The sequence below is a fragment of the Drosophila melanogaster genome, chromosome 2L (assembly GCF_000001215.4).
Source record: "Drosophila melanogaster chromosome 2L".
NCBI classification, from domain to species: Eukaryota; Metazoa; Arthropoda; class Insecta; order Diptera; family Drosophilidae; genus Drosophila; species Drosophila melanogaster.
This window is the reverse complement of record NT_033779.5, coordinates 18,833,671-18,859,360: the sequence shown is the minus strand read 5'-3', so window position 1 is coordinate 18,859,360 and position 25,690 is coordinate 18,833,671. Positions and strand designations below refer to the sequence as shown.

The following is a 25,690-nucleotide window of genomic DNA, read 5'->3' as shown; positions in this document are numbered from 1 at the left end:
TAATGTGTAATATGAATCCAATTGGAATGTGTCTGAACTGCTTCTGTGGTTGGGACCTTTGCTAAGGGAATGGTATTGCATTTTTTAGTCATTATTATCGCTTTGTTAAACGATATTTTTCAAACTTCATACCTTGGTCACACTGTCTGCCAGCTGAGAAATTATTTTTATTTAAATTGTTTAATTAAAAATCTCAAAAAATGTCCATTGCGAAGCGTGTGCAGGTGCGTAAGCTCACTACCCTCAATGTGCAATAGGTAATCATTAAATTTCCTCCGGATTTAGCAATGGGCAACGTTCGCGCGCACTTGGCACATTTACGATTGCACCTGGCAGAATCCATTCGAGTCGGCAAAACTGGTTAAAACGCATTTATTGGGCCTCCAAAAGCCCATTTACCACCCAATGAGTAAGTGTTATCCTTTGGCGCAGTTTTTGTTTAGTTTCGATCTCGACAGCGTTTGATTTAAGCCCTTTTTTGGGGTATTTCGATGTCATTACATCACCGGCGTGTTTTCTTAGTTGTTGTTGTTGTTGTTGTTGTTGCTGCTGCAAGTATAAAATGAAAACAAATAAATTTTAATCCAAAAACGGTAATTATTTGACCATTCAGCCTGCGATTCAAATAGTAGTATGAATTCGGTAATAATCCTTGTTTGTTTAATCCTTAAACAAATATGTTTAATTAAAAATCCTCATACTCATAAGGATCTACTAAATGGTCGCCGATTATATATAGTTACTTCCTCTGCTAAGACTAAAACTACTATTTGGAGCGCAACTGAATGACGGTTCAGGTATTTCATACCTTATTTTTGACCAGTGATTATTGTACTTTTAGGTTAAGCAAGTAATCCCCAACGGCCATCCAATAAAAACCGTACATGTAATTTTCCAGATGACTGCGGGGATCATGTGGTGCTGATCAACACGCGGGAAATCGCTTTGCCCGGTGACGAGTGGGTGAAGAGGGTTTACTTCCACCACACCGGCTATCCTGGTGGCGCTTCGTGGACCCTGGCGTGGCAGCTGCACGAGAAGGATCCCACGATGGTGATGAAGAAGGCCGTGTACAACTCGATGCGCGGAAATCTGCAGCGCAGGCACACCATGCAAAGACTGCACTTGTTCGCCGACGATCAGGTGCCCGAGGAAATCCTGCAAAACGTCACGAATCAAATCCGCACGCCGCGCTCTATTCCCCAGCGTCTGGATCATATCGACAAAGAAACGCTGGAGAACTTCCCCAACATTATGGATTATCCCAAGGATTATATCTTGCGTTGATATGCTGATAGGAAATCATTGTAATTAAGATAAATACAAAATATGGAAAAAGCTTATTGAAGTTTTAATTTTTTTTTTTCAATTCTTATTTTCTATAGCCAAATTTTATGTGATTTTATTGTTTATTACATGGTATAACGGCGGCGACTTCACTAATCTAAAAGCGTGAGATTTTTTTGGGCTGGCAATACTGCAAAAGGGATGCCAGGCAGCTAAGCTTCAGGTTAATTTTTATAGACTTTACAATTTATGTCAGAATAGCAAGAATTTAAAGAAAGTAACTTGGCACTGGAAATAACGTATTTAGTTTGGCAAGCTGCTTAATTTATTTCATAATTAATAGATTGTTGTGTCTAACACTTTGCGATCCTCGACAACCCTGCAATTTACCGGCTGTGTGGCAGTGAATTGCAACTTATTCATCTCATTTGTATCTGCTTCATTTTGCACCCATATCTATCGACGCCGCCCACGAATTATTTTAACGTACGTGAATAAATATACTATATAGAAAGTGCGGTCATCACTTAACGTAAATATCTTAAACCACACAACAGCAGCTGTTAGAATTTAACCACAGCTTTTGGCTTATCTGTGCACATTTTTATGGCATACGATAGCACTATCGCAGAAAGTTAACAATTTTCAAATATTTCTTACTCTTTTTCAGTCTCTACTCGCGGCTTGTGCACTTCACACAAACTACTCCCGATTTACCAAGTACAAAAACGCAACATGGGTCGCTTAGGAGTCGTGGATCCCAGTTCTTACTCGCAGCCCGATTTGATCACCACTGAGCACAGTGCTCTCAACTGGAAGATCGACTTTGCAGCAACCAAAATCCAAGGAAGCGTGCTCCATCGCTTCAAGGTGTTGACTGCCAATCTGGACAAAATTGTGAGTACTTGGGGGAACGCACTGGATCCAGCATAAGAATTCTGGAAGATATTCATTCCGCGGCATGTTCCTAGAACTTCTTATTTACCCATTTACCTTACATGTAACTTAGCTCCTTGATGTCCGCGACATCAATGTAACCAATGCCACGCTGCTGGCCGGAGGCAGTGAGCTCCCGATCAACTTCTTTATCAGCGATGCCGTCGATGATATTGGCCAGAAGCTAACGCTGGAGTTGCCATCTGGAACGGCTAAGGGAAGGTAAAACCTCGGCGATAGATAATCTAATCTATGAAAGTCATTAATAATCTAAAACACTCCTATCTAGCCTTAACGTTCGCATCGATTACGAGACTTCAAGCAGCGCCAGTGGGTTGCAGTGGCTGAATCCCACCCAGACTTTGGGCAAGGAGCATCCTTATATGTTCTCCCAATGCCAGGCAATCCACGCTCGCTCGGTGATTCCCTGCCAAGACACGCCAGCTGTTAAGTTTACCTATGATGCCACAGTGGAGCATCCCAGCGAGCTCACGGCCCTGATGAGCGCCCTTATCGATAAGAAGGAACCGGGAAAGACACTATTCAAGCAGGAGGTGCCCATTCCCGCTTATCTGGTGGCCATTGCCATTGGCAAATTGGTTTCCCGCCCGCTGGGGGAGAACTCCAGTGTCTGGGCTGAGGAAGCCATCGTGGATGCCTGCGCCGAGGAGTTTTCCGAAACAGCTACCATGCTAAAGACTGCCACTGAGTTGTGTGGTCCGTATGTCTGGAAGCAGTACGATCTTCTGGTGATGCCCCCCTCATTCCCCTTTGGTGGCATGGAGAATCCATGCCTCACCTTCGTAACTCCCACTCTTTTGGCCGGTGATAAGTCTCTGGCCGACGTTGTGGCTCACGAGATAGCCCACAGCTGGACTGGTAATCTTGTGACCAACAAGAACTTCGAGCATTTCTGGTTGAACGAGGGCTTCACTGTGTTCGTGGAATCCAAGATCGTGGGAAGAATGCAGGGCGCCAAGGAGTTGGACTTTAAAGTAAGCATATCACTTGAGTTGCAGTTCAGTTACAAGCCTTCAACAATTTCTATCGCTCTTCCTAGATGCTCAGCAATCTCACGGATCTGCAGGAGTGCATCCGCACTCAGCTCAACAAGACACCCGAGCTGACTAAGCTGGTGGTGGATCTATCCAACTGTGGACCCGACGATGCCTTCTCTTCAGTGCCTTACATTAAGGGTTCGACGTTCCTGCGCTACTTGGAGGACTTGTTTGGCGGACCAACCGTTTTTGAGCCTTTCCTGAGAGACTATCTGAAAAAATACGCCTACAAGTCGATTGAGACGAAAGATTTCCAGAGTGCTTTATATGACTACTTCATCGACACGGACAAGAAGGATAAGCTGAGTGCTGTCGACTGGGACTTGTGGCTGAAATCCGAGGGAATGCCACCCGTCATTCCGAACTTCGATGAATCCCTCGCTAATGTGACCAAGGAATTGGCCAGTCTCTGGAGCTCTAAGAGCGTGGCTGAATTGGCTGACAGTGCGGAGATCAAGACGACCATTTCCATTCACCAGCTCATTGACTTCCTGGGCAAACTGATCGAGAGCAAGGACATTGTCGATTTGAACGAAGGCAAGATTAATCTACTGGAATCCACATACAACCTGAAGAGTTCGAAGAACGCCGAGGTTCGCTTCCGATTGAATCGCTTGATTATCCGTGCACGCTTGATAAAACGTCTGGATGAGATCCTCGAATTTGCCAACTCCAACTTCCGCATGAAGTTCTGTCGCCCCATCTACCGCGATCTGGCTGGTTGGCCAGAGGCCAAGCCCGCTGCTATTCGCAACTTCGTCAACGTCAAGGATCAGATGATGGCCGTCTGCTCGCATACAATTGAAAAGGACCTGGGGCTGAAGTAAATCTAAGCCTGTTGCATGCATTTCCGAAGCACTAGAATAATCTTGTTGCATTATAATGATTTGATTGTCACATTTGAACACATTTAAACAGAAGAGAAATAGATTTGATTTCTAAAAAGAACAAGTGAAATTAGTTGATTTTGTTTTTCTTGAATTAGTTGTTTTTATTAAAAAATAAGCAAAACTACGTTTATAACAAGTTGATTTCCATGTCCATGCTCATTGTAATCTTCCAATTCTAATCTTCAATTTTGCTTGCAATTTCCGCGCGTTACCTTGATACCGTATAGTTACCAATTTAATATCCTTTTTAGTTATAGCTCGACATTGACCAATTTCAAGGGTGTTGGTGTTCGTATAACTAATCAAATGGGCGTAGATCAGGTTGATCTGCGTTTCAAATTTCTTGTGGCTTAAATTCTTTAAATTTCTCTCTCGGCTCGTAGTACACATACACACAATATATATTAAATTTATTATTGTTTGCTTTGCTCGGCTGCTTAAATATTTCCTCTCTTGGTGTCTCAACTTCTAATTCCGACGAGTTTCGCGTGTGGTTTTAAACTAATTAACAATTTTGTCCGTTGTGTTCGTTCACTTTCTACGTCGACCAAAGTGCTGCAACATGCTTCCAATTGATTTTCCCGAATTTAATGGCTTAGAGATCTCTGTAACTATTCCCCTTCCTTGGACGCCTGGCCAAGCTCTCCCTGCTGTGTCCTTCGTCTGGCTGAGGCATTAAGAACTATCACGCACTAGAGTTATCATTGGAACGGGACGTGGATGGACCGGCACCCTGATCATCGCCCAGCACGAATGTGGGACTCTGGCGGGATGTGTGATAGTGGTAGCCCTCTCGATAGCGCTGATTGGGTTTCGACCGTGCGGTTTGTGTGTGACCCAATGCTGGACGCTGATTGTTGAGCTCATTGGGTCGTTTGGCTGCAAATGAGACATGTTACCATCACATCACCCCAAATAGAAGTAGTTAAATAGATTCCTTACCAGGTATATAAGGCTTTTGATTATAGGACGATTGTTGTTGTTGGTTATACAAATCCGACGTGGTCGCATTGCCATTGTGATGATATGGCGTCGCCTGCAGATCGGTGCTACAATTAATGGGACTCATCGGCGTCATCTCGCGATCCTCGATGAACAATTCGCTGGCATCGTCGGGCACCTGGCGGTACTGAGTCCACGGCCAGGATGCGATGCCCGACAGTAGAAATGCTTCCACGGCGCACAGATAGCCAATTATCTATTTGAAAGCGGAAGAAACCAGTGCTGGTCATATAAGCGAACTTAATGGGCGTTTCGATCTTACCCCAGTGGCCAGAAGCGTGTCCTTGGAGTGCTTGGATACCCATGTGTATTCAGTCGCATATAGCACCATGTGGACAAGCAGTGTGGAGCTCAAAATAAATATCAAACCAACACTCAGGTACATCCACGTATTCTGCGCGAAAAGATTTCCACATTTAATATACGCACTACTGCATTATAACATTTTGTACCCACCACTTTTGTCCAGTTGAATGGGAACATGAGGGCTATATGCGATATATCCAGAAAGAGCATGAGACACGTGATGAGTAGCGAAAAGAGCGCGCAGAAGACCATCAGCCTCAGGCGTCCGATGAGTGGCAGTAGAAAGAGGCCCACCTGTACGGTGCCCGCGGAGCATTCACAGGCCAGGCAGGCAGCCGAGGATAACTGGTAGATAGAAAGAGGTAGGTTTCTTGTTAGCATTCATGCCCAGGGGCAGGATGGGTCGCTCGACCACCAACACTTACCACCAATAGTATGCGCACAATCCCTGTAGGCGATTTCAAGTGTTGCGGATCACAGTGAAGGGCGACGCCCCAGGGCAGGGGGGTGTGGCCGCCCCTCTGCTTGTAGTTGGCATGGGAGTCCCAGGAGGTGCAGGTTCCGAGGGGGGATTCCAAGGACAGCGAGTGCGAGTGCGAGTGGGAGAGCTCGCCGGCCCTGCTGCCAGCTATTTCAAAGTCCTGCTCATCGTCCAGCTGACAGCAGACCGGCTCCAGCTCCAGCTCCCGAATCTCGTCCAGCAGCAGTTCTATCTCGTCCGTGCCATATAGATCAGATACAGACGGTATATAACGTTGGGGTTGTTGCATTGCCCGTGGCGGGATGTGTCCCACATCACCGATGGTTGCCCCTCAACTCACAAAAACTGCGCCCACTTTTCGTTCTATCTCCCTCTTCTCTCTCTGTTCCTTTCACTCTCTCTCTCTCTCTCTCTGTTGTCTCCTTTTCTCCCTCAACTATTTGATAGCTGCAAAGATATTGATAAGATTTTTATTATTATTTTTAACAATTTTCGGTTTGTCTGCATTGTTCTCTTAAAATACGCAAACATAGAATTACTTTTTCCAAGCACTTTGTCATAGCACTTATCAACAAATACGTAGCTCTTGAATAAATTGTATGTAATTATTTCTGGTTTTATGAGATTCCTTTATTGCACCCGTTACTATTGAAGTAAAAGGGTATACTAGATTCATTGAAAAGCATGTAAAAGGTGGAAAGGGCGACCAACCCATTCTGATCAAGATATCACTAGCTGAATGGATCTGTATCTCAGTCCGTTCGTCCGTCTGTGTTATCCGCATGAATTTCGAAATCTCGGGAACTATAAAAGTTATCGCTTACTCTCACAAGGCGCCATGAACTGTGACGTCCAGTTTCCTTCCCTATGCCAATAGAATGCAAAAATTTCTCCGTCGCATCCCCACCTGCATGGGTAATGGGTATCTGATAGTCTATGAACTCGGCTCTTGCGTTCTCCCCTGTTTATAATTTCTCCACATGCGTTGAGAGGCAAAAACGAAACCAAATGAGTTCGGAACGCTCCGCTCCATTTGCTATGCTATAGAAATTGATAACTGCCAAGTTGCTGGCCCTCGTCGCTCATTAGATGTCCTGTCCCCTCGGCCCCTCCATCTGACACCACCCCTCGCTAAACCCACCACCCACCCTCCACCATTTCAACCGCCTGTGCATAACCATAACGGTAATTTGATATGAGTCGTCGACGACTTTGACGTCGCCGTTGCCTGGCTGTCACTCATACGCCATGTGGGCCGCCGTGGAAACGCGCCGCGGGAAATCCCCCTGGGTGCTGCCAGTCTGAATACGCTTTCCCTGGCTGCGGCAGGCGACAAGTTTCTGCGGAAATTTGTTTATGGGAAAATGAGAAGCAATGAGGACTTTAAGCGAAGCGGAAGGGTAGCCGTATGGTGTAATATGAAAGTAGCAAAAAATGTAAATCACAATGATGTAGGCAACGAATGAGAGGGTTTCTGCACTTGAAATGAATGGAAAAGCTTAGCATTGCAATGTGTAGATAGCTAAAGACTTGTAAATAGCAAAACAAATATGTATAAACGCTTATATTTAAATACTTATTTGTAGTTCTGAATCCACGAAATCGCCTTTTGTAAGACTGACTTATCATTCTTTTAAATCCCGTGCAACTTCGCTTATCCATCCCCGCCGGAGTACCTGGATGGTTTCTGCATTTATTATTTTTAATTGCATCTGATGCGACGCTTCGATAGTCTACGTACCAGATGATGTGGCTGCCAACTGGAAATTAAATTGAATTGGTTTTGTGTGGCCCCCATTCCCCGATCTCCTCCCTTTTCCATTTTCCCATCTCGACATCAACACTCTGGATTTTCCCTTGCCCTTGGCTGAATGCAATGAAATTTTGCGGAGCATTTTTTGTGCCACTCGCACACACACACAGACTATTACTTTGGCAATTAACACAGACACGAGGAATGTGTAAATGTGCATGCATCATAAAAGCCCAACTCCGTGGAGAATTTCAACAATTTTCAGCTGTCCGGCTGCATTTTCCTTGAGCTGTCATAATCAGGACACAGCTGAAGGTAGCTTATGCTCCTTGTTGTCAGATGTCCTGCTGCTTTCCCAACTGTTTTGCCTGTTGTTTTAGCACCGCAAGGACTCTGCACAGCAGGACACGAGTAGTGCAGCTGGACAGGAAGAGCCAAGGATGGGGGTCAGAATGGCGGACATACACACACAGACACAGGCCCAGGCACAGACATACACATCTGTGAGTAGGACAGGCAATGTAACAATTGGTTCTCTCTCATTCTGTCCAAATATCCTGCCGTTCTTTTCCCGCTCTCTCGGGTTTTTGTGAAGTATTTGTTGGTGGCACTGTTCGGGTTGTCCTTGCTCCAGTTTTGGTGGCCCGAATGGCCTCAGCCTCCGGTTTGAGCTTGGAGGCCCTGCCCCACTCCCGTTATCCATCTACCTATCCGCGCCCCTATCCACGCCCTTATCTCTGTCTATTATCGGTGCACATAATCTCCCTACGCTGCTGAAGGATCTAATGAGAGTCCTTGTCGGCACATCTCTCTCGTAGAGGACATGCCCTATCTTAACCAATTTTCCCATCGATGGAGAGGCATTAAACTCTTCGCTTGCAGCCCCTCTTTTTTCAGCTTTCGTCACACAACCAAATGCATAATTTCACACACAGAAAAAAATTAATTAGATAACTTTACGCAATTAATCAGACACGTTTCAGGCCATACGTGTTTTCACTCTTTTTATCACGCATAATCAAATTGCAAATAATAAATATTGATTTAACACATTCTCGCTGAAATTCAATTAATAAATGGCCATTCGAATTGAATTTGAGCTAGATATGCAATCGGGTTGGATTTAAAACACTTTTAAACGTGGTTTTGGCTTTAATAGGATTTTGGCTTTGAAGTGCTATTGGTATTGGTGTTCATTTAAATGTTTATTTTTTATGAATAAATATTAAACGTATGCGAAGCTAAATAATCCCAGTTCATGGCCCATTTTCTCATAATTTGTGCAAATAGATGGGCCTTAAAGCTCCTTACTTAAACCAGAAATGAACGTTTTTGCCAGTGCTCCATCCGAAATCAATTATGCTGATCTGCATGTAAACTGACTGGGCTTCCTGTTGGGCTCCAACTTTCGCCCCCCATTTCGAGCCAAAGTCCGCAGGAAGTGCAAGTGCTGTGTATGCAAATTTATTGTCAATGAAGGGGATTGGAATTGGCGTTGAGACCCGGATGGAGCCGAGTAGGGGGCTTCATGGAGGAGATATAGGGGTGGGCTGCAAGGGTTGGACACTCGACGTGGGCTCGACTGCATTTCTTATTTATGAACGTGCATAGACAATGCTTTGGGTTCTTGTTGCTTTTTGTTTGAGTTGAGTGCCTCCCCAAAAACAAAGACACATAATGGCGGACAGGCCGTGTGCAACGTGGTGGCATTCAATGGACCAAACTTGCCGTAAATAACTTTTAATAGAATTTTTAATGGTCTCGCTTGGTCGCCCAAAGTCCTTTGGGCCCGTTGTACGGCAATTTGGCTTTAATATAGATTACTGTTATGATTTGTCAATGCATTGAAGGCAGTTGAAATGCGGTTGATTTTGTTGCGGTCAGGAGTAATATGAATAAATTTATTTATGATTTAGCTTCCCTAAAGCTCATATTATTAAATCGTTTAATTTTAAAATAAGACCGCTTAAATTAGTTTGTAAAATAATATCATTTAAATGACATAAAGAGTCATATAAAGAATAAAAAAAACTACAAATTGTTTTAGGCTAATCGAAAACTTTTTGAATTTCAAATTCGATTCAGCAGGAAGAAATTCTACATGCACAATAAATTAAGTGTGTATGTATATGAAATGCAGCCAGGACTTCCAGGAAAACTTATCGGCCAAATTGATCTGTAACAATAAAACATGCCATTGGGCAAAAGTCAGACGGTCCTCGGACCACTTTGAACTGCGTACACACTTTTGCTAAAATTATTGGTATTTTTTCATGCTTTCGTCTTTATTTTTGGTGCAGACAAGTTGACTATCGTCCTCGATTCGTGGCGGCATTCAATGCGGCTGGTAATGCAGGGAAAACAGAGGGAAAAGCGGAAAACTGGGACCTTTTCCTACTTATTATGCCGCCGCATGTTTCTCTATGTTTGCTCTTTTGCGGAATTATCGATTACAAATGAATATTTTATCAGGGAAGGGGAGTTGGCTTGGGAAAATGGAGAAATGGAAAAGGTGAGAGGTGAGGTGCCTGGCACCTGTCGCCTGCCGACTTCCGTTTCCGGTTCGCGACACCCTACAGCGACTTTCAATTAAATGCAACACACTTTTCAAGAAGTGAACTTATACTTATATTGTTTCAAAATGAGTAAAATAACTGGTTAATTATCAATGATCACAATCATTCATAGAATAGAATCATTGAATATCCTAGCTTTTCACTTCTCGGATTCATTTACCATAAAGGAAGTAAATATTTCTCCAAGTGACTTGCTCATTCTTTCCTATTGCTTTTCCCATTTCCTCGCTGCCTCTTTAAACTGCTGCTTAATGTATGGCCCCACTTCTGTTTTGTGTCGCATAATTACCAATGCCAGGATAATTAAGGCAACGTCAGGCTGGCAGGCCACACAAAAAAAGGACAACGAGTCCTGGATGCGGGTCCCGACTCCAGGGATTCCAGTCTGGCATGCGGAGTGGAACGGACGGCAAGTGGGTGGACTTGGGTGGTGGGGTGGCGCAGTGGTGCGAGCACGTGACGAACGGTAATGGCACGCCAAATCACAGGAGAAATGAAATGTTTGCCGGTCGGCAGTGTTCGGAATTCCAAATGCGAGGCGGATTTTCAGGAAGTGGTTTTTTCAGTTTCCTTATTCTATAAGTTTCCAAATAGGAAATCCGCCAAATGAATAGTGCATTCAATTGATGTTTAATAGTTATTATACTAAAAGGTCTTTACACACTCCCATTTCACAATAATCATTTGACTCAATTAATGCATAACCATGTCCTGCCCAGCTTAAATTTCAATTAGAAGGTGTTCAGTGCCGGGAAAGGGATTCCGTTTTCGTGACAACTCATGATCCTCCAAACGAAACTGCTGCATAAACTCCACTTCAGCGTTGCCCCGCTGGCCCCTCATCCACAAAACCTAAGCTGAAAGTGATTAAGGCTCACGTTTCGGGATTACGTAAGCTCCTACAGGGATACTTAACCATCTGCGCCCCACAGCATTTATAAATAATTTGTGCGAGTGTGTGTGTGCGTGTGTTTGAGTGTTGGTGTCTGTTGAGCATATCATGTGTTTATGAGATTCCTGAAATGAACACCCAGCCATCCCACTTCGTCACTAAAACATTTTACCTGAGCTTTTCGGGGCGTCCCCTGACACGTGAGCTCCATAAAAAGGCAAGAAGGCCTCGTCATTTCATGGACGTTGCAGCACGCGAGGCGTCCCCAACCTCCGCACCACTAACTCCCCTGGATTTCAACCTACCCCTCCCGCCGTTTTCACTTTTGTTGGGATTTTCCTAGCCGCTTTTCTCCGCTGCGTAAACACAGCTATTAAATGCGGACTGACCCCAAATGCTGACCGACTCTGCTAGCTATCAACTACAGTTTGCCTTCTATAAGGCGGACAATTTAAATTGAGTTTGGGTGATGATACTCTATAATCAGGTTAACGGAAGAGGTTACTCCATATGAAGATTATTTAATATTAAAGCTACTACTATTGGATATCCTTTTTGATCATCATTATTTTTAGTCCATCTAAATATCTCAAATGTATACCTAAACTCACTTTAACCTTAAGAATTTGTCATAAATAATTGGGCCACATCAATGAATTGACCGCTTCACAAACGGTTGATTTATGGTCGGTATTTAATTATCCCGTGGCCCTTTCCCTTTTGGCCGTAAACGGTCGGTGCAACAACCTCGTTTCGCCGACCTTGAACCAGTTTCATTTTTAAAAATTTCCAGCAAAGCGAAAAGTCAAGGGGGCGCACTGGAAGGTAAAGCATTAGAAGACTTGGCCAACTAAGAACTTTTGCACATATCTCGGCATATTAATAAGGCCCAAAGCGTCTAACGGCCATTTAATCGCAGCCACATACGCACAAACAGAAGTCATATGTATGTGTGGGTGGTATAATATGAGGTTCTATGACAGCAAACTAAAAATAAACAAATGAGCCAAGCCAGAAACACGGAAAAACTGAAAGACGAGTTGAGGCTGCTGAAAAGCGCCTGCGTGGAGGAAAAACTGGTGAGAGCGCTGAGAGCAGGAAAGAGCGGAAAAGCGAGAGAACCATCGCAGTTATTGTTGTGGCTGCCAAAGGATTTCAAGGAAGTGAAATAGCTGCAGACTGAGTTTTTCACAGACAAAGTTTCCTATCTGCTTCCTCCTCTCTACCAACCCCCACCCCTCCCAGTTCCACACCCCTCCTTCTTGCTGGCTTTTTCCTGTTGTCACTTCCTGCGAATCAGTGCGTTTGTGTGAGTGTGAACGTGTGAGATTCAAAACACTCAGTATTTGGATCGAAATATAACAGGCTTTGGGTTTGATATTTACCAAATAAATAATTTGAAATCAAATATAATCATTAATGCTATTCATTTTGGTGGTATTAAATAGCATTAAATCAGGGTTGAAGATTTGTCGAGCCTAATAAATAATAACGAACTTAGTTTAATTGTAGGAATTTCCTTCTAAGAGCCTAATTCTAGGAAAGTACCTTCTATTAGAGTTATTATGAACTGTTCGCGTTTATTACTCCGGAAAATTAGGTATCAATTATATACATAGGTAAGGCATATGATTTCTTATTATTATTCGTAAACAGATTATGGAATAAAATGGGCAGAACGACACTAATGGATGTGCTATATTCAAAAGATTTCTGATTGAAACCCCAAAACTCAAATTTTTCCTAAAGAATTACTATTTCCTTTTGCATTTAGCAGTGAACTTGGTTCAATTGAACCAATTCAGATGGTGAACCATGCACCAACACACACAGGCTAGCTCGCACACATATACGTCCTCGGATAGTCCGCTCTCATAGTATCCTTTTTCTGCGACTGTGTGTGTGTGTGTGTGTGTGGCCCAAAGTGTTATATTGACATTTGGCTACATAATGATTTATGCTGCTGCAGGAGCCGAGCGATCCTTGCTCCTTGTAATTCCTACTGCTATTTTTAGGGGCATGGCCATAATTTATTTTTATGTACCAACCAGCAAACAACAACAACAGGAAGGAGGCAACTACACGCACACACACACCATCGAACAGAGATATATTTTTTGTGGGCAAGCGAAGGGCAAACGCTGGAAAGCATGCTACGATTTTTGCGTGGGAGTTGGGTGCCTTATTTGATGAGCTGACGGGGAGGGGGTGGAGTATTCGTGTATACAACTAGTTAAATAAATTTACACTTGACCCACCTATTTATTTCCCAGCTGTATGTATTTTTATACTTTTTCTTCTCCGAATGCGCGGCACGTTTCTGCTTCCTTTATTTTTTTGGCCAGCGAAATCTTTTGAAAATTGCTTGTGTTCTTATGTGTGCACATCTGTATGTGATGGTGTTTGTGTGAGTGGGTGGCGGGGGTGGTGGTGATGGTCTTCCTCTTCTGCCAAACTCAATATCAGTTCATTCATGGGCCAAAATCAGCTTTCAGTTTTCCCTTCGACTGTGTGTGTAAGAAACGGGAAGCTGCCATTTTATTTGTGACTTCCAGGTTTTGTTTCTCTGTAAAATTTCAGCTATATTTTTTTATTTTGAGCTGTATTATTATACTTTTTGTCGTTTTTAGTTAACACGCGCAGCAAAACAATTTTCATTTTCACACACTCGCACGAAAATCATTACTCAGTATGCACGGCTTTCCACGGGCTTTTCATTTGCCAACCACCGCGCCCCTTTCCCCTCGCCCAACCATTTGGGCCATGCTGCCTCCGCTGTCGTTTCTACTGCCTTTCAACATTTGCTAAAACACTCACACAGTCGCACGTCGCAGATATTATTGGGGCGGCTGGGAGGGGGCGTGGCTGGTCGGGGGTCGTGTGAATGCAAAGCAGCAGAACGAACGTCGAAAGAACGCGACACCAACACAGGAACGAGAGCGGGGAAAGTCTGGAAAACCAACGAACCGACAGCGTTGAAAGCCAGCAAACGACTGAGCTCCAGAGCCCCAAAATGGAAACTGAGTAAGGAGAGAAAGTAAAAGCCAAAGAGAGAGAGAGAGAGGGAGAGAGAGAGAGCGCGCAAGAGAGAGAGACTTATCCTTTACAGAGGCGACAAAAGTTCACGGAACCAGCTCAGAGAGCCACCAATACCAACGCAAAACTATATACAACAATTTATTAACAATTATTTTATCATCACTTTTTCATTTAATTTTCTAGTCAATATATTTTTCACCAGAAATCAGCTTTAATATATTCAATTAAATATTAAATGTAATAGGTTTCAAGCATGATGTTAATAATCTTAGAGCCATTGGTCAAATTGTTACTATTTTTATTTTCTGCACATATTTTCCTCAAATAAGTATATGTTCTTGTGGAAAATATTAAGTATTATTACTACTTAAATCATAGAATTTGATTTTCAATAGAATAGAACTCCCGCTTCGATTTGAAATGCTCAAACATATTGTTTTGATAACAAAATTGATTACGTTTTAATTTTGCATTGCAGTGCAAGTGAATGAGCGACTGCCTTCAATTTGCTGATAAGCCGCTCAATAAAACGAATCTCGCGCTGAGCTTCGTCCCCAGTGATCAGTTGTATTCGAAACTTTGGGAGAATCGAACGTGTGAGCTTCTGGAAAAAAATCCAAGCCAGATCGGGGTATCGGAGGTGTACATACTATAGTGCAGCTATAATTCGGATTGCTTAGAAGGCAGTTTCTGCAAACGAACGAGTCTGGGAAAATGGAAAGGTAGAACTAGGCAGATTTCAAGTGATTAAGTGATTAGTACATAGAAGTAGCTAACAAAGTACCTTCCAGTTTCTGGCAGGAAGTGAAGTCTCTGCTGAAGACCGTCTTCTGCTTTGTGGTGGCTATGATGCTAGTGCCTTTGCTGATGTTATCATTCCTGTGTAAGTGCTCGACATACATCCCCTGCAGTGATCGAAGATCGCCGATCCGCGACACGCGCTGCCCCGCTGATAAGCCGCATAAATCAATAACTTCAAAAGGGGCCGGCCACATAAATAAACGATCCATGGGTTGATTAACCGATTCTCAGTCAGCCAAAGGATCATCCGCCGGTGGAAACCTAAGAACGAAAGATAGTTAGTTATAGAGGAGGCATAGGGAGAGAGCAGAGCAGTAGGAAAGTGAGAGAGTCGTGGAGAAAGTGCTGCAGATAAGGTTTTTGTTTATAAATAAAACAGATTACCTGTTGCACCTTTGCGGAACCCAGACAAGCGACCAAGCGAACCTTGACCAACTGAATTACTCATAAAAATTTCACCATTGATAAGACCAGTCTTCGCTGCGCTTGATGATACCCGCTAATCGTCGGGGATGATGTTGTATAGGAAAGTCTAGTGCTTGATTAGGTTTATCGGGCTGGGGGCTGAAACCATCCATTAAATTCAATTGATTTAATCTCATGGTATACGATTCTTGACCGCGCTGATTATCATTCTTCTTATTTACTTTTTCCAAATAGGGTATCAAGAATGCGGGAATCAAATTGCTTCCCACTGCTTAAATATTTTGTTATTATTTACGTTATAGGCTTCTTTAATGTTATGACTTTGATCGCAGATTGGAATACAGCGCTAGAGGTGGCCAGTGAGCTATTAAATTTCGGCACTTCTAATCCCAATCCATATTCCCAGGTGCTCACTTTGGCAACGAACTATCCAACTATGTGCTGAGCATCAAGTACCCGAACCTGACCATCTCAAAGTCGAAGAAGATCCGCACCTTAATCGACACGCCGAAGAATGCGGGCGTATTTCACTTCCTGCTGCAAGTGGAGGGCGACTGTGACTTCGAGCGGATACGGATGGCCTATGCCCAGCATCTGACTGACCTGAGGGACAAGACCGGGATGCTCAGGTTCCCCAAGCTGCGTCAAAAACTTGTCACCTGTTGGGGGCATTATGCGTGGGTGAATGACAGCAGGTGTGCTCTTCAACATATCATATACCATGATAAATTCAAGGGGCAATTCTCTTCTTGCAGCGGCTTCAACATCAACAACCACGTCTTACTCAGCACCCACAAGTATCGAGGTCGTCCGGTTAGCGAATCAAATATTCAGGAGTATGTCAGCGAGCTGGCCACGAAGTACATCCCATCCGATCTCCCCCAGTGGCAGGTGATCGTGATCCCCAACTCGGATAGCACACAGCCCTACTACATACTCATTAAGCTGCACCACCTGATAATTGCCGAGGAGGAGGATCTGCATGTGAGTGAGATGCTCCTGCTTCAGGATCCCCATAAGAAAACCACAATGACCCTAAGCGATGGATTGGATTGGGACAGTTCGAGTCCAAAACTTTCCCGCTTTGTGCGAAAGCCGGAACACATAAGCAGACTCATCAATCATATAATCCATCTTATCATTTGCCGTTGGCAAAAGTTCATCTACGAATTTGAATCTCTTGAAACCCCCGATGGTTCAACGTCCAGTGATCAGGTTGGAAACCTAAGCCAGTTGATGTCGTTGGTCGTAATTGTCCTGGTGAATGTAATTTTGGGCTATATAAGGAGTCGAACTATGCTTAAGAAACTGAAAAGGCGTTCAGTCAGCTACCGCAATGAAGTGGGTCGTTTTCAAACAATGCGATTGCTGCTGAATAGGGAGTTAGATCAAAGAAATCTTAATTGGTCGGTTGCCAGAAATGCGATCTATAAGAGCATGCAGCCAACTAATTTGGCAAAGGCCTTGACACGTTTCCTTTGGCGTCTAAATCTAAATCATGTTTTGCTCTTACCCTATCACATTTACTGTGAGTTTTTGGCTTTCGCTGATGTTCTGATCAAAGGTAAAACTTCCCATACTTCCACCTATTGCGCCAGGCTGCACTTGTACGTACCCCTTCTACTTTACGCCCAATTGGAGTTTTTCAAAATTATATGGGAACTTTTCCAGGCCCCACGAAACATTTACGAAGTGCTTTTCGAACAGCCCACAAAGGAGTTAAACATTTTGCATAAAAAATCCTATGCGGGCAGGAAAATAGTCTCATTTAGCCGATCAATAAATGGCGCCCAACTCAGGACCCGTAATCAGGGTAAATTCAATAGTGATCTCCGAGAATCCGACTTTAGTTTAACTTGCTTGGCAGGGGCTGTTCACGATTACTTTAATACGTTCTCAGGTGACTTGAAAGTCCCCAATTACTTGAACACCACTTGTAGGACCATAGATAAAGGGTATTTCACAGATCGCAGTGGGGATAAATCTGAAAATATCGGGGGTGTTGTCTTTCTGCAATTGCCTCTAAGGCAACCAGACGCAAATCACACCAAAGAACTCCATCAGATTGTTGAACGAATCAGAAAGCAACAGATCATTATTTACTTAGCGTCTATTGGACAGACCAAGTACAGCCTTCTCACATCCCTTTTGCCTCACGTAATTACCAAAATATTCATCAACTTTTTCTCATACAACTTTCCAATCACAATCACTGAAATCTACGGAGCGACTGCTGAGTTTCAAGCGGCCTGGGGTCAGAATGTCCAGGATGTTCTACTTTTCCGGCCACCACAATCGAAGACCTGCCTTTCCTTAAATCTTCATCGCTTTGGGGACAAATACAGACTGGCTGTGATGGCGGATACCCACCTGGCTCCCGATCACACAGTAATCACCAGATCCTTTGAGCGATATATGGAAACCATCACTCTGTAACTTCCTTTCCTCTCTTTTAAGACTGGAGGGCAATCTCTATATACATAATGTATGCGAAATAAAAACTATTTATCCAGTAGTTAAAAATGGTTTGAGGCTTGTAGCATTAAGCTTAAGCTTAGTCTAGTATTCGGGGTTATAGTTGACAATAAAAAAAATATATTTAGTACGCCTGATCAATCTACTCTAATCTTAGACTATGGAGAAAAAAAACAAATGTTGTAAGCACTTTAAGGACCATGGGGCGCAGAAACCATCAGTGAGTCTTTGGAATAAAAAGATCTAACATTAATAGTTGCAATACATTTAATGCAGCAACTCAATGAGCACAAGGAGCATAAATTAAGGGACCATTACCGCAAGGAACGAATGAAGTCTTCAGAGAATGTGCAAAAGTCCTACAAACATAATTATACGACAAATCAAAATCAGATACGGCAGGACTATTATTGCGATCATTCGTGGGAGGATCGTGAGTCTCCTTCTAACCATGAAGACCATGCTCAGTATTTGTTTTCCAAAAAATGTTTCAATGTTAATTATCACCCGGCACAAAATGAGAAGGTAAGCAGCAATAATGAAATTAATTTTTTTTTTTAATTTCAAATACCTTAACAAACGGAAGTGGAAACACCAGTCGAAATTAAAGGTGATGATGCAACCCAGTTCAAATTACACACCCAAGCAAGCAATTGTTCCAGCATATCTCCTTAATGATAGAAAAAGGCAGAAACCAGTCATAGAACACAGCTGTGGGGACTACCTTCTCTATAAGAATCAAAACTATGAAGCGGACCCATCTAGTAAAAGTGAGCAGTGTGAGGTCGAGGGTGGTTATAATAACATAACCCCACATCGTTTAAACCACCACCAGAAGCAAAAGAAAGACTCTGATTTACTTAATGCAGCTAAGGCTCATTGCCAGGCTGCTGCCGAAAGATTCCAGAATAAGTTTCCTTCATGCAGTAAGTGTTCCTCCTCCAACGAATCCCAATCGAAACCATCCAGAATAACCGTGATCAGTGCGAAAAGCGGAGACGATCTCAGAGCGGCTGTTCGGTCCCAAATAGAGGTCCAAGAGGCCTTGAATGCGTTTACACTTGAAGTGAAGGATAAGAGGGAGGAAGTACCATCCGAAGAAGAACGCAGTACCAAGCCCAAAAAGAGCAAACAAATTACGTCTCATACGCAAGCCGAGAAAGTGGATCCCACTGCCGAATGCGCCCAATTAGATACCCTAGGGGTTGACGATTTAGAACTCGTGGATCTAAGTGGCAGTCCTAGTGATGCCGCTATTACCAATGTGGATGTAAGTGACAGTCCTGGTGATGCAGCTATTACCAAAATGGATCTAAGAGACAGTCCTACTGATGCAGATATTAACAAAGTAATTGATCCGGTTATCAGGAACATTCAGCGCATGTATCTGAACACTCTGAAAGACGAAATGTCCCTCATGGAGTATCTAGTTACGGTCCCGGAATTAATTAAAAAAGCTTTTAAGCGTCCACTCGCTGAAAAAGAGCAAAAAATAACAAGGGAGTGTTGAAAGCACATTTAAATTGTATTTATTCAATGTTTATATATTTTGATCTTTAAAAAGGCAGTAACAAATTACAAAATGTGCACTTTTAAATAACGCGCCAAATATGACTCGCCTATAGATGGCGCACTTACACGTTACAATCGATGTTACGATATATCCATCTATTCTTTCATTCACAAGTCTATCTGCGCGGGTTGCCGCTAGATGGCGCCTAACAGAACACTGTTTATTGACTAGTGTGCACAAACGCTCCACATCTGAAGACTAGAGTTGAAAAACGACAGTGCGAGACGGCTTCTAGAACAAAAAAAAAAACTATTCGCGAATCGCTGAAAACGCCGCTGCGGAAATTCTGCCAGTCGAATGAAAATCGAGTGGAAGAGGGCGCGGGTGAATTGCAAACGGAGCGTAAGATAAAAGACACGGCTAGCTGAGAGGCGTCACGTAGACGGCCGACTGATCGATATTCAATACAGGCGTAGGGCAACACGCACACACACCCATACGCGCGTGTGTGTGCCACTGCACACACAAACACATGGAGAACACTCGAGGTGGCGAAAATAATGTAGAATTGGCCAACGGCGGCAAGGAATCCACGGGAAATGTACGAAAACCGGAGAAGAAGCCACTGGAAGGAGCGGTCGGGGCTTCCAAGCAGCGGGAGACGCCTGAAAAGGGCGTAAACAAAGCGTCGGCAGTGGAAAACAACAACGCAAATGCCCGCGGAAATGCCAGTCCAACAACTACAAGCGCACAGCGAGAAGCAACAACAACAATTACGCCAGTGGAACCAACAGCAGCAGCAACAACTACAAACGGCAACACTTTACCCACACAACAGCAACAACAACTGCAGTCAGGCGATGGCAACGCAAATAACCCAACAACAAATGCACGTATAATGCTAGCTGCAGCTGAAGAGGAACAGGCAGTAGCATCGTCGGTGGCAACAACTGCAGGGGCACCCACAGCCGCAACAACAACTGCAACAACAACCGCGTTGGCAGACACAACAAAAACAAGCACAAGTACGGACGAGAAGACAGGTAAAGTAAAGCGAAATTCGCAGAACACGAATCCAATGTCAACTAATGTGATTTGCACACCCACCCACTCGCCAACGCCGCCCACAGAAGAGCGCAACCACAAAAGGAAGAAGAGAGACAGGGAGCGGGATGAAGACAAGAATCGGCGCAGCAACAACCACAACAGCAGCAGCAAGGATCGGGACAAGGATAGGGATCGGGACAAAGAGCGGGACAAGGAGCGCGATAGGGAGCGGGAGCGCGACAGGAATCGCGAGAGCAGCTCCAAATCCTCCAAGGAGGCCGAACACAAGTCCAGCTCATCGCGCAGCAAGGAGAAGTATCATCGCAGTGATAGGGACCGCGAACGGGAGAAGGAGCGCGATCGGGAGAAGGTGAGCCCAGGAACCGTTTCGAAAGTGCAGAACGCATACAGAAACGTTGATTTATTGTAAACTCTGATCTGATTTCCAGAACATACATTTCTTTAATAAGTAAATGTCAATTTCTAGTAAAACTAACAAACAAAAGTATTGTCAGGGTCTTACCACCCATTTACTACGAATAAGCAAGACACGTGATCTTAAATACAGCGAGTCATAATTCTCAGAACCTTTTATTTTTGATGCGCTACATGTTTATAGTATACTTTCCAGTTTACATAGTGCTAAGTAAACCTCTACAAGATTGCACAGCTGTCCATCAAAGTAGAAATAATGAAGCACTACAAATTTATATTTTCCAGATTCCTTCCTCGTCGTCCAGCTCATCCTCGCACTCGAATCGAAGGAGAAGTTCCGACAGCAGCCGGAGCAGTCAGAACAGCTCCTTCAAGTCGAAGGATCCAGGGGCAGATCCTGTTTTGCCTCAGGCGGTTGTTGCTGCTCTCGAAAAGCAGATTAAGGTGGAGGAGGTCATCAAAAAAGAACCAGTAGAAACCAAACAAGAAGTGGATACAGAACCTACACCAGTACTTAGTAACCTCATTAAAACTGAAGCGGAAATCAAAACGGAATCGACGGAGAAGCCAAACAAACCTCTAGTAAATGGCGAGGCGATAGCGAAAACCCGAGATGAGGTTTCCAGACAGCTAAATTTCGGAGACAAGGTCTCCAATTCCAAGTTAATGCCTTCGCCGGCACCGAAATCCAGTTCGGGATCGAACTCCACGGCCAGCAATCATTCCTCCAGCCAAAGTAGCAGCAGCCGCAAATCCTACTTATCGTCTTCGTCCTCTTCATCCTCCAGCAACCATCACAAGAGTTCCTCTTCGTCATCGTCTCGCCACTCCTCATCTACATCTCGGGAGTGCTCCAAGTGCTACAAGCGCTCCAAAATTCGGCGAACCAGCGTGGGCGTCCAGTGCTTACAGCATGCACCAGCAACTGGACCCTGGCAAACCGTTCAGAGCCTGCCGCCTAGGCCTAACCGAAAACCACCGGCTGGCTTGGAGAACTTAAAGTACGGCTGCTACTTTCAGGTGGAGCAATATCCAAATGGCGGGGCCTCCATTGTTCACCTGTATCAACATGAAATCGACGCATTGTCGCCAGATGAAATGGAGGAGCTGGTGGATGAGTTCTTTGAGGTGTGCTTTGCCGAGGATGAGCAAGGGTATGCCCACCATGTGATGGGTATTGTCCACGATGCCGCGAGGTATTTACCCGATCTACTCGAGCACATGGCCGAGAACTACTCAACGCTGACGGTAAAGGCGGGAGTTCTTGGACGAAACTCCGATATCGAGACCTGTACAATGTCGCAATACAACGAGCAGGTAAATCCATATATAAAGCAGTGCTAGCAAGAAAAATATGTAACAATTCTTGTTCGTTTCTCACCTTTAGGTGGTTCGCAACTATTGCCAAGGAACCTTTCGATATGGACCACTGCATCAGATCAGTTTGGTTGGCAAAGTGCATGAAGAGGTGGGCGGATACTTCCCAGATCTGTTGGGTCGTATTGAAATGAATCCATTTTTACGAAAGGTAAGCACACTCAAATGCTAAAAACACTTGACTAATTTAACTCTCTTATCTCAGACCATGCCTTGGGCTTGTAATTCTATACTCCAAACGGATCCTCGTCAGTCGAACGATGGCCCCATTCTCTGGATCCGTGCTGGGGAGCAGTTGGTCCCCACAGCAGAGTTGAATAGCAAGACCCCACTGAAAAGGCAAAGGTAAGTAGCATTTGGAGCAATATTCTTAAAAACCATTAATTAACTTACACAATTCACATGCAGGACTCGTATTAATGAATTGAGGAACCTTCAATATTTGCCGCGTTTGTCTGAGGCACGGGAGACGATGATCGAGGATCGGACCAAGGCGCATGCGGATCACGTGGGCCATGGCCACGAACGCATCACCACCGCAGCAGTTGGTGAGATGCCTCTCATTGAAAAGCTGCTCCGAAATCGACTAATCGGCGTAATGTTTCTATTATCCGTCCTGCAGGCATACTGAAAGCTGTACACTGTGGTCAAACTTACTCGCAGAACCGCATCACCAAAGACGTGGTCGCTTTTGCCGCCCAGGACTTTAACACAATGGTGGAAATGCTGCAGCTGGACCTGCACGAGCCGCCAATCTCACAGTGCGTACAGTGGATCGAGGACGCCAAACTTAACCAGCTGCGCCGCGAGGGCGTCCGTTACGCTCGTATTCAGCTGTGCGACAATGACATATACTTCTTACCCCGCAACATAATCCACCAGTTTCGCACAGTGACAGCGGTAACGAGCGTAGGTAAGGGATCGAATGCAATTTTTCTCTTCATCGTTCGATTAACCTACAAATTTTTACTCTGCAGCTTGGCACCTGCGACTAAGACAGTATTATCCCGGCCAGGAAGTGATTAACGAGAAGAATAACCCTGTGCTAGCCGAAACACCTCACTACAAGGAAAAGCAAACGATCCTGCCAAACCCAATTAGCCACGACGAATGCGGCAAAAAGACACCATCAAAGCGTGCACACGATGGCAGGACCAAGAAGAAACTTATTGACCTCGATGGCAAGGAGCGTCGATCTAGTGAGAGCAGCATAGACGAGCACCCAGCTGCAGGAAGTTCCTCGCCTAGCCAAAATCAGGAAAACAACAGCAACAGCAGCAGTCAGAGCGGAGCTAGTGGGGTTAGCACACCCAAAAAGAAGAGCAGCAAGGAGGACTCCAAGATAGATATGCGGAAAATGGTTCTGGAGCACAAATATAAGCTGACCAAAGCAGCGGTAACTGAAACCCCTGAGAAGGAGAAGCTCAAAAAGGATAAGGACAAGGAAAAGTCTAGGGGGAAGGATAGAGATAAGGAAAAGGAACGAGGCAAGGAAAAGGAAAAGGAAAAAGAAAAGAAAAACGATACTCCTAAAAAACATGCAACGCCAGCAAAGAGCTCTTTGAGTGAGCCCTCGCCCGCCAAAATTCCCAAATTAAATAATGACACAGCTCCTGCAACTGCACTTCCACTGAAATCTACACCCTCCTCTGCGCCACCTACGTGCACTCTTCCTGTAGCTGCGCCGCCTATCCTGTCAGGACTGCCACCGCCACTCGTGCCTCAGACGCCTTTCATTGATCGTCTAAATCAAAAGGAGCCCGAGATCAAGATCGAAGTAAAGATTGTCTCCGACAGTAAAAGTGATATCAGTACCTCCAATCCAGTTGTGTCAACAACAGCCCCACCACCGCCGCCACCTCCGGATCCGGTTGAAGATGTGGGTAACGAGCTAATTGTGGAGAGCACACCCCAATTGATCGTTGACCACGAAGAGGAGGTCTCTGAAGTGTGTTCCGAGGAGATTGTCGAAATGGATATACCGATACCCAAAGAACCAGTCCCAGCTGCTGCTTTTACATCATTGCCTAATACTCCGTCACCACTTATTAGTGCTCACTCCACTCTGGCTACTGCGCCCATACCAAAATCTTTTCTCCATCCACCAGTACCAATTGTAGCTGCACCCGCTCCTCCGCCACCCAGTCAAATTGTGAAAGTGGTACTCCCAGGCTCTTTGACGCCTCTTACCAGAATGTCAGTGGTTTTGCCACCCTTGCCGCCATTACCACCATCACGGACATCTGCACCGCCACCGCCGCCGCCTCCTCCGAGCACCAAAAGCAGTGCTATCACAATGCCCATATCAGCCCCAGTTTCCACGTTGAAACCCACCTACAAAACCATTAATTTGCCCTCCCACAAGATTATCATCGCAGGCTCCGCGGCGGGAAGTCGAGTCTCGATGGCAAAGGGCACGTCGAAGAGACCTGATTTATTGGGATCCATCATAGCCAGCATGGACAAGCCAGCGGGAAGTGGACCCAATAGCAACTCCTCATCATCGACATCCTCGGCAACAACGAATAGTTCGCTCTCCTCTTACGCCGGTTCCAACAATAGCTTTTGAAACTGGGAAAAGAAATGGACGGAAAGCGAGAGTAGAGGCTCCTATTTGGACTTTATGTGAAACTATATATTTTGTAAATTTAAAAGCACTCGTTATTACGTTAAACGGATTTCGAGTAGCTGAATCCTTTAAAGGAAGATCTCAACTCTGAAAGGGATTTCAATACTTACTGAAGGTTGGCCATACAATTATATATTTTTAAGTGGTGCGCCAAACTTCCGTATATCATGTTTTACATTCTGCAGGAGTCGCTATTATACCATTTATTTTGAAAATTGTTATTCCTTGTTCTGCGATATTGAGCAGCCACAGTTTTGTGCGAACTGAGTGAAATCTCATCCAGTGCCCAGAGATCTTCCTTTGTATATAGCCAAAAGCTTATATGTAGTCCTAAACTTCACATACAAACACCCTTATATTTGATAACGAAACATAGGTTTATAAGCTAAATATGCGGCACTTGATAGAAATGTAGTTTTTTAATTTATTTACACCACCAACCACACCGCAAGCACTTTTTAGATACAACAATTGAAAGTTTTTTAATGCAGGCTGGTACACTGAGCTGTTATAGTGTGTATTTTTAAAAGGCATGCACCTATTGGCCAGAGACACTCGTTCTCCTTATAACAATACATTTAAAGGTCCCAGTTTGATTTCCTTCTCAACAACTTTTTTGAAAAGTGTTTTAAAAGTGCGTAGAACAATACACACATTGATAATTACTATATATATATATACCATATATAACTTTAGGACTAAGACAGCTTACACGTTGAAGAAACAATAAAGATTCGGATCGTACAAAATTAGAAAATGCTTTTGAT

General features: G+C 44.2%; 6 protein-coding genes across 11 annotated transcripts, besides 1 other annotated feature; 5 read left to right on the top strand and 1 right to left on the bottom strand.

Moving 5' to 3' along the window:
* The first annotated feature begins 112 nt into the window (after positions 1-112).
* On the top strand, positions 113-1,333 carry mRpL13 (mitochondrial ribosomal protein L13). The gene is made up of 3 exons (NM_078874.4): positions 113-224; positions 286-409; positions 899-1,333. Exons 1-3 carry the CDS (start codon positions 201-203, stop codon positions 1,285-1,287), a joined length of 537 nt encoding a protein of 178 aa, NP_523598.2. The 5' UTR covers positions 113-200; the 3' UTR covers positions 1,288-1,333.
* CG10602 (uncharacterized protein) lies at positions 113-4,235 on the top strand. 3 transcript variants are annotated; one of them, NM_136072.5, is made up of 6 exons: positions 113-224; positions 286-409; positions 1,958-2,184; positions 2,297-2,445; positions 2,513-3,218; positions 3,284-4,235. In NM_136072.5, exons 1-6 carry the CDS (start codon positions 201-203, stop codon positions 4,106-4,108), a joined length of 2,055 nt encoding a protein of 684 aa, NP_609916.5. In that variant the 5' UTR covers positions 113-200; the 3' UTR covers positions 4,109-4,235. The 3 variants fall into 3 exon arrangements, with proteins under 3 accessions (NP_609916.5, NP_724139.1, NP_724140.1); NM_165268.3 differs by lacking the exons at positions 113-224; positions 286-409 and adding an exon at positions 1,682-1,773; NM_165269.3 differs by lacking the exons at positions 113-224; positions 286-409 and adding an exon at positions 1,682-1,819.
* Positions 4,236-4,250: 15 nt separating this feature from the next.
* CG17321 (uncharacterized protein) lies at positions 4,251-14,177 on the bottom strand. 2 transcript variants are annotated; one of them, NM_001299138.1, is made up of 6 exons: positions 13,440-14,177; positions 5,905-6,407; positions 5,630-5,824; positions 5,436-5,567; positions 5,114-5,369; positions 4,251-5,050 (listed from the first exon to the last, which is right to left on the bottom strand). In NM_001299138.1, the coding sequence occupies exons 2-6, from the start codon at positions 6,247-6,249 to the stop codon at positions 4,857-4,859; spliced, it is 1,122 nt and encodes a 373-aa protein (NP_001286067.1). In that variant the 5' UTR covers positions 6,250-6,407; positions 13,440-14,177; the 3' UTR covers positions 4,251-4,856. The 2 variants fall into 2 exon arrangements, with proteins under 2 accessions (NP_001286067.1, NP_609915.1); NM_136071.3 differs by having other exon boundaries at positions 13,999-14,177.
* Positions 6,625-6,933: a mobile genetic element.
* A 604-nt stretch (positions 14,178-14,781) lies between the features above and the next one.
* CG33120 (uncharacterized protein) lies at positions 14,782-17,961 on the top strand. Its single transcript, NM_176059.2, has 4 exons — positions 14,782-14,942; positions 15,012-15,103; positions 15,854-16,142; positions 16,203-17,961. The coding sequence occupies exons 1-4, from the start codon at positions 14,935-14,937 to the stop codon at positions 17,881-17,883; spliced, it is 2,070 nt and encodes a 689-aa protein (NP_788073.1). The 5' UTR covers positions 14,782-14,934; the 3' UTR covers positions 17,884-17,961.
* Positions 17,962-18,050: 89 nt separating this feature from the next.
* Positions 18,051-19,733, top strand: CG31752 (uncharacterized protein). Its single transcript, NM_165266.3, has 3 exons — positions 18,051-18,142; positions 18,199-18,447; positions 18,509-19,733. Exons 1-3 carry the CDS (start codon positions 18,083-18,085, stop codon positions 19,430-19,432), a joined length of 1,233 nt encoding a protein of 410 aa, NP_724136.3. The 5' UTR covers positions 18,051-18,082; the 3' UTR covers positions 19,433-19,733.
* Positions 19,682-25,651, top strand: CG10600 (uncharacterized protein). Of its 3 annotated transcripts, NM_001273618.1 has the most exons (9): positions 19,682-19,837; positions 19,906-20,478; positions 20,569-20,852; positions 21,203-22,234; positions 22,305-22,445; positions 22,500-22,639; positions 22,703-22,842; positions 22,917-23,207; positions 23,272-25,651. In NM_001273618.1, exons 2-9 carry the CDS (start codon positions 19,968-19,970, stop codon positions 24,861-24,863), a joined length of 4,131 nt encoding a protein of 1,376 aa, NP_001260547.1. In that variant the 5' UTR covers positions 19,682-19,837; positions 19,906-19,967; the 3' UTR covers positions 24,864-25,651. The 3 variants fall into 3 exon arrangements, with proteins under 3 accessions (NP_001260547.1, NP_609913.2, NP_001137839.1); NM_136069.4 differs by having other exon boundaries at positions 19,682-20,478; positions 20,566-20,852; NM_001144367.2 differs by having other exon boundaries at positions 19,682-20,852.
* The last annotated feature ends 39 nt before the right edge of the window (positions 25,652-25,690 follow it).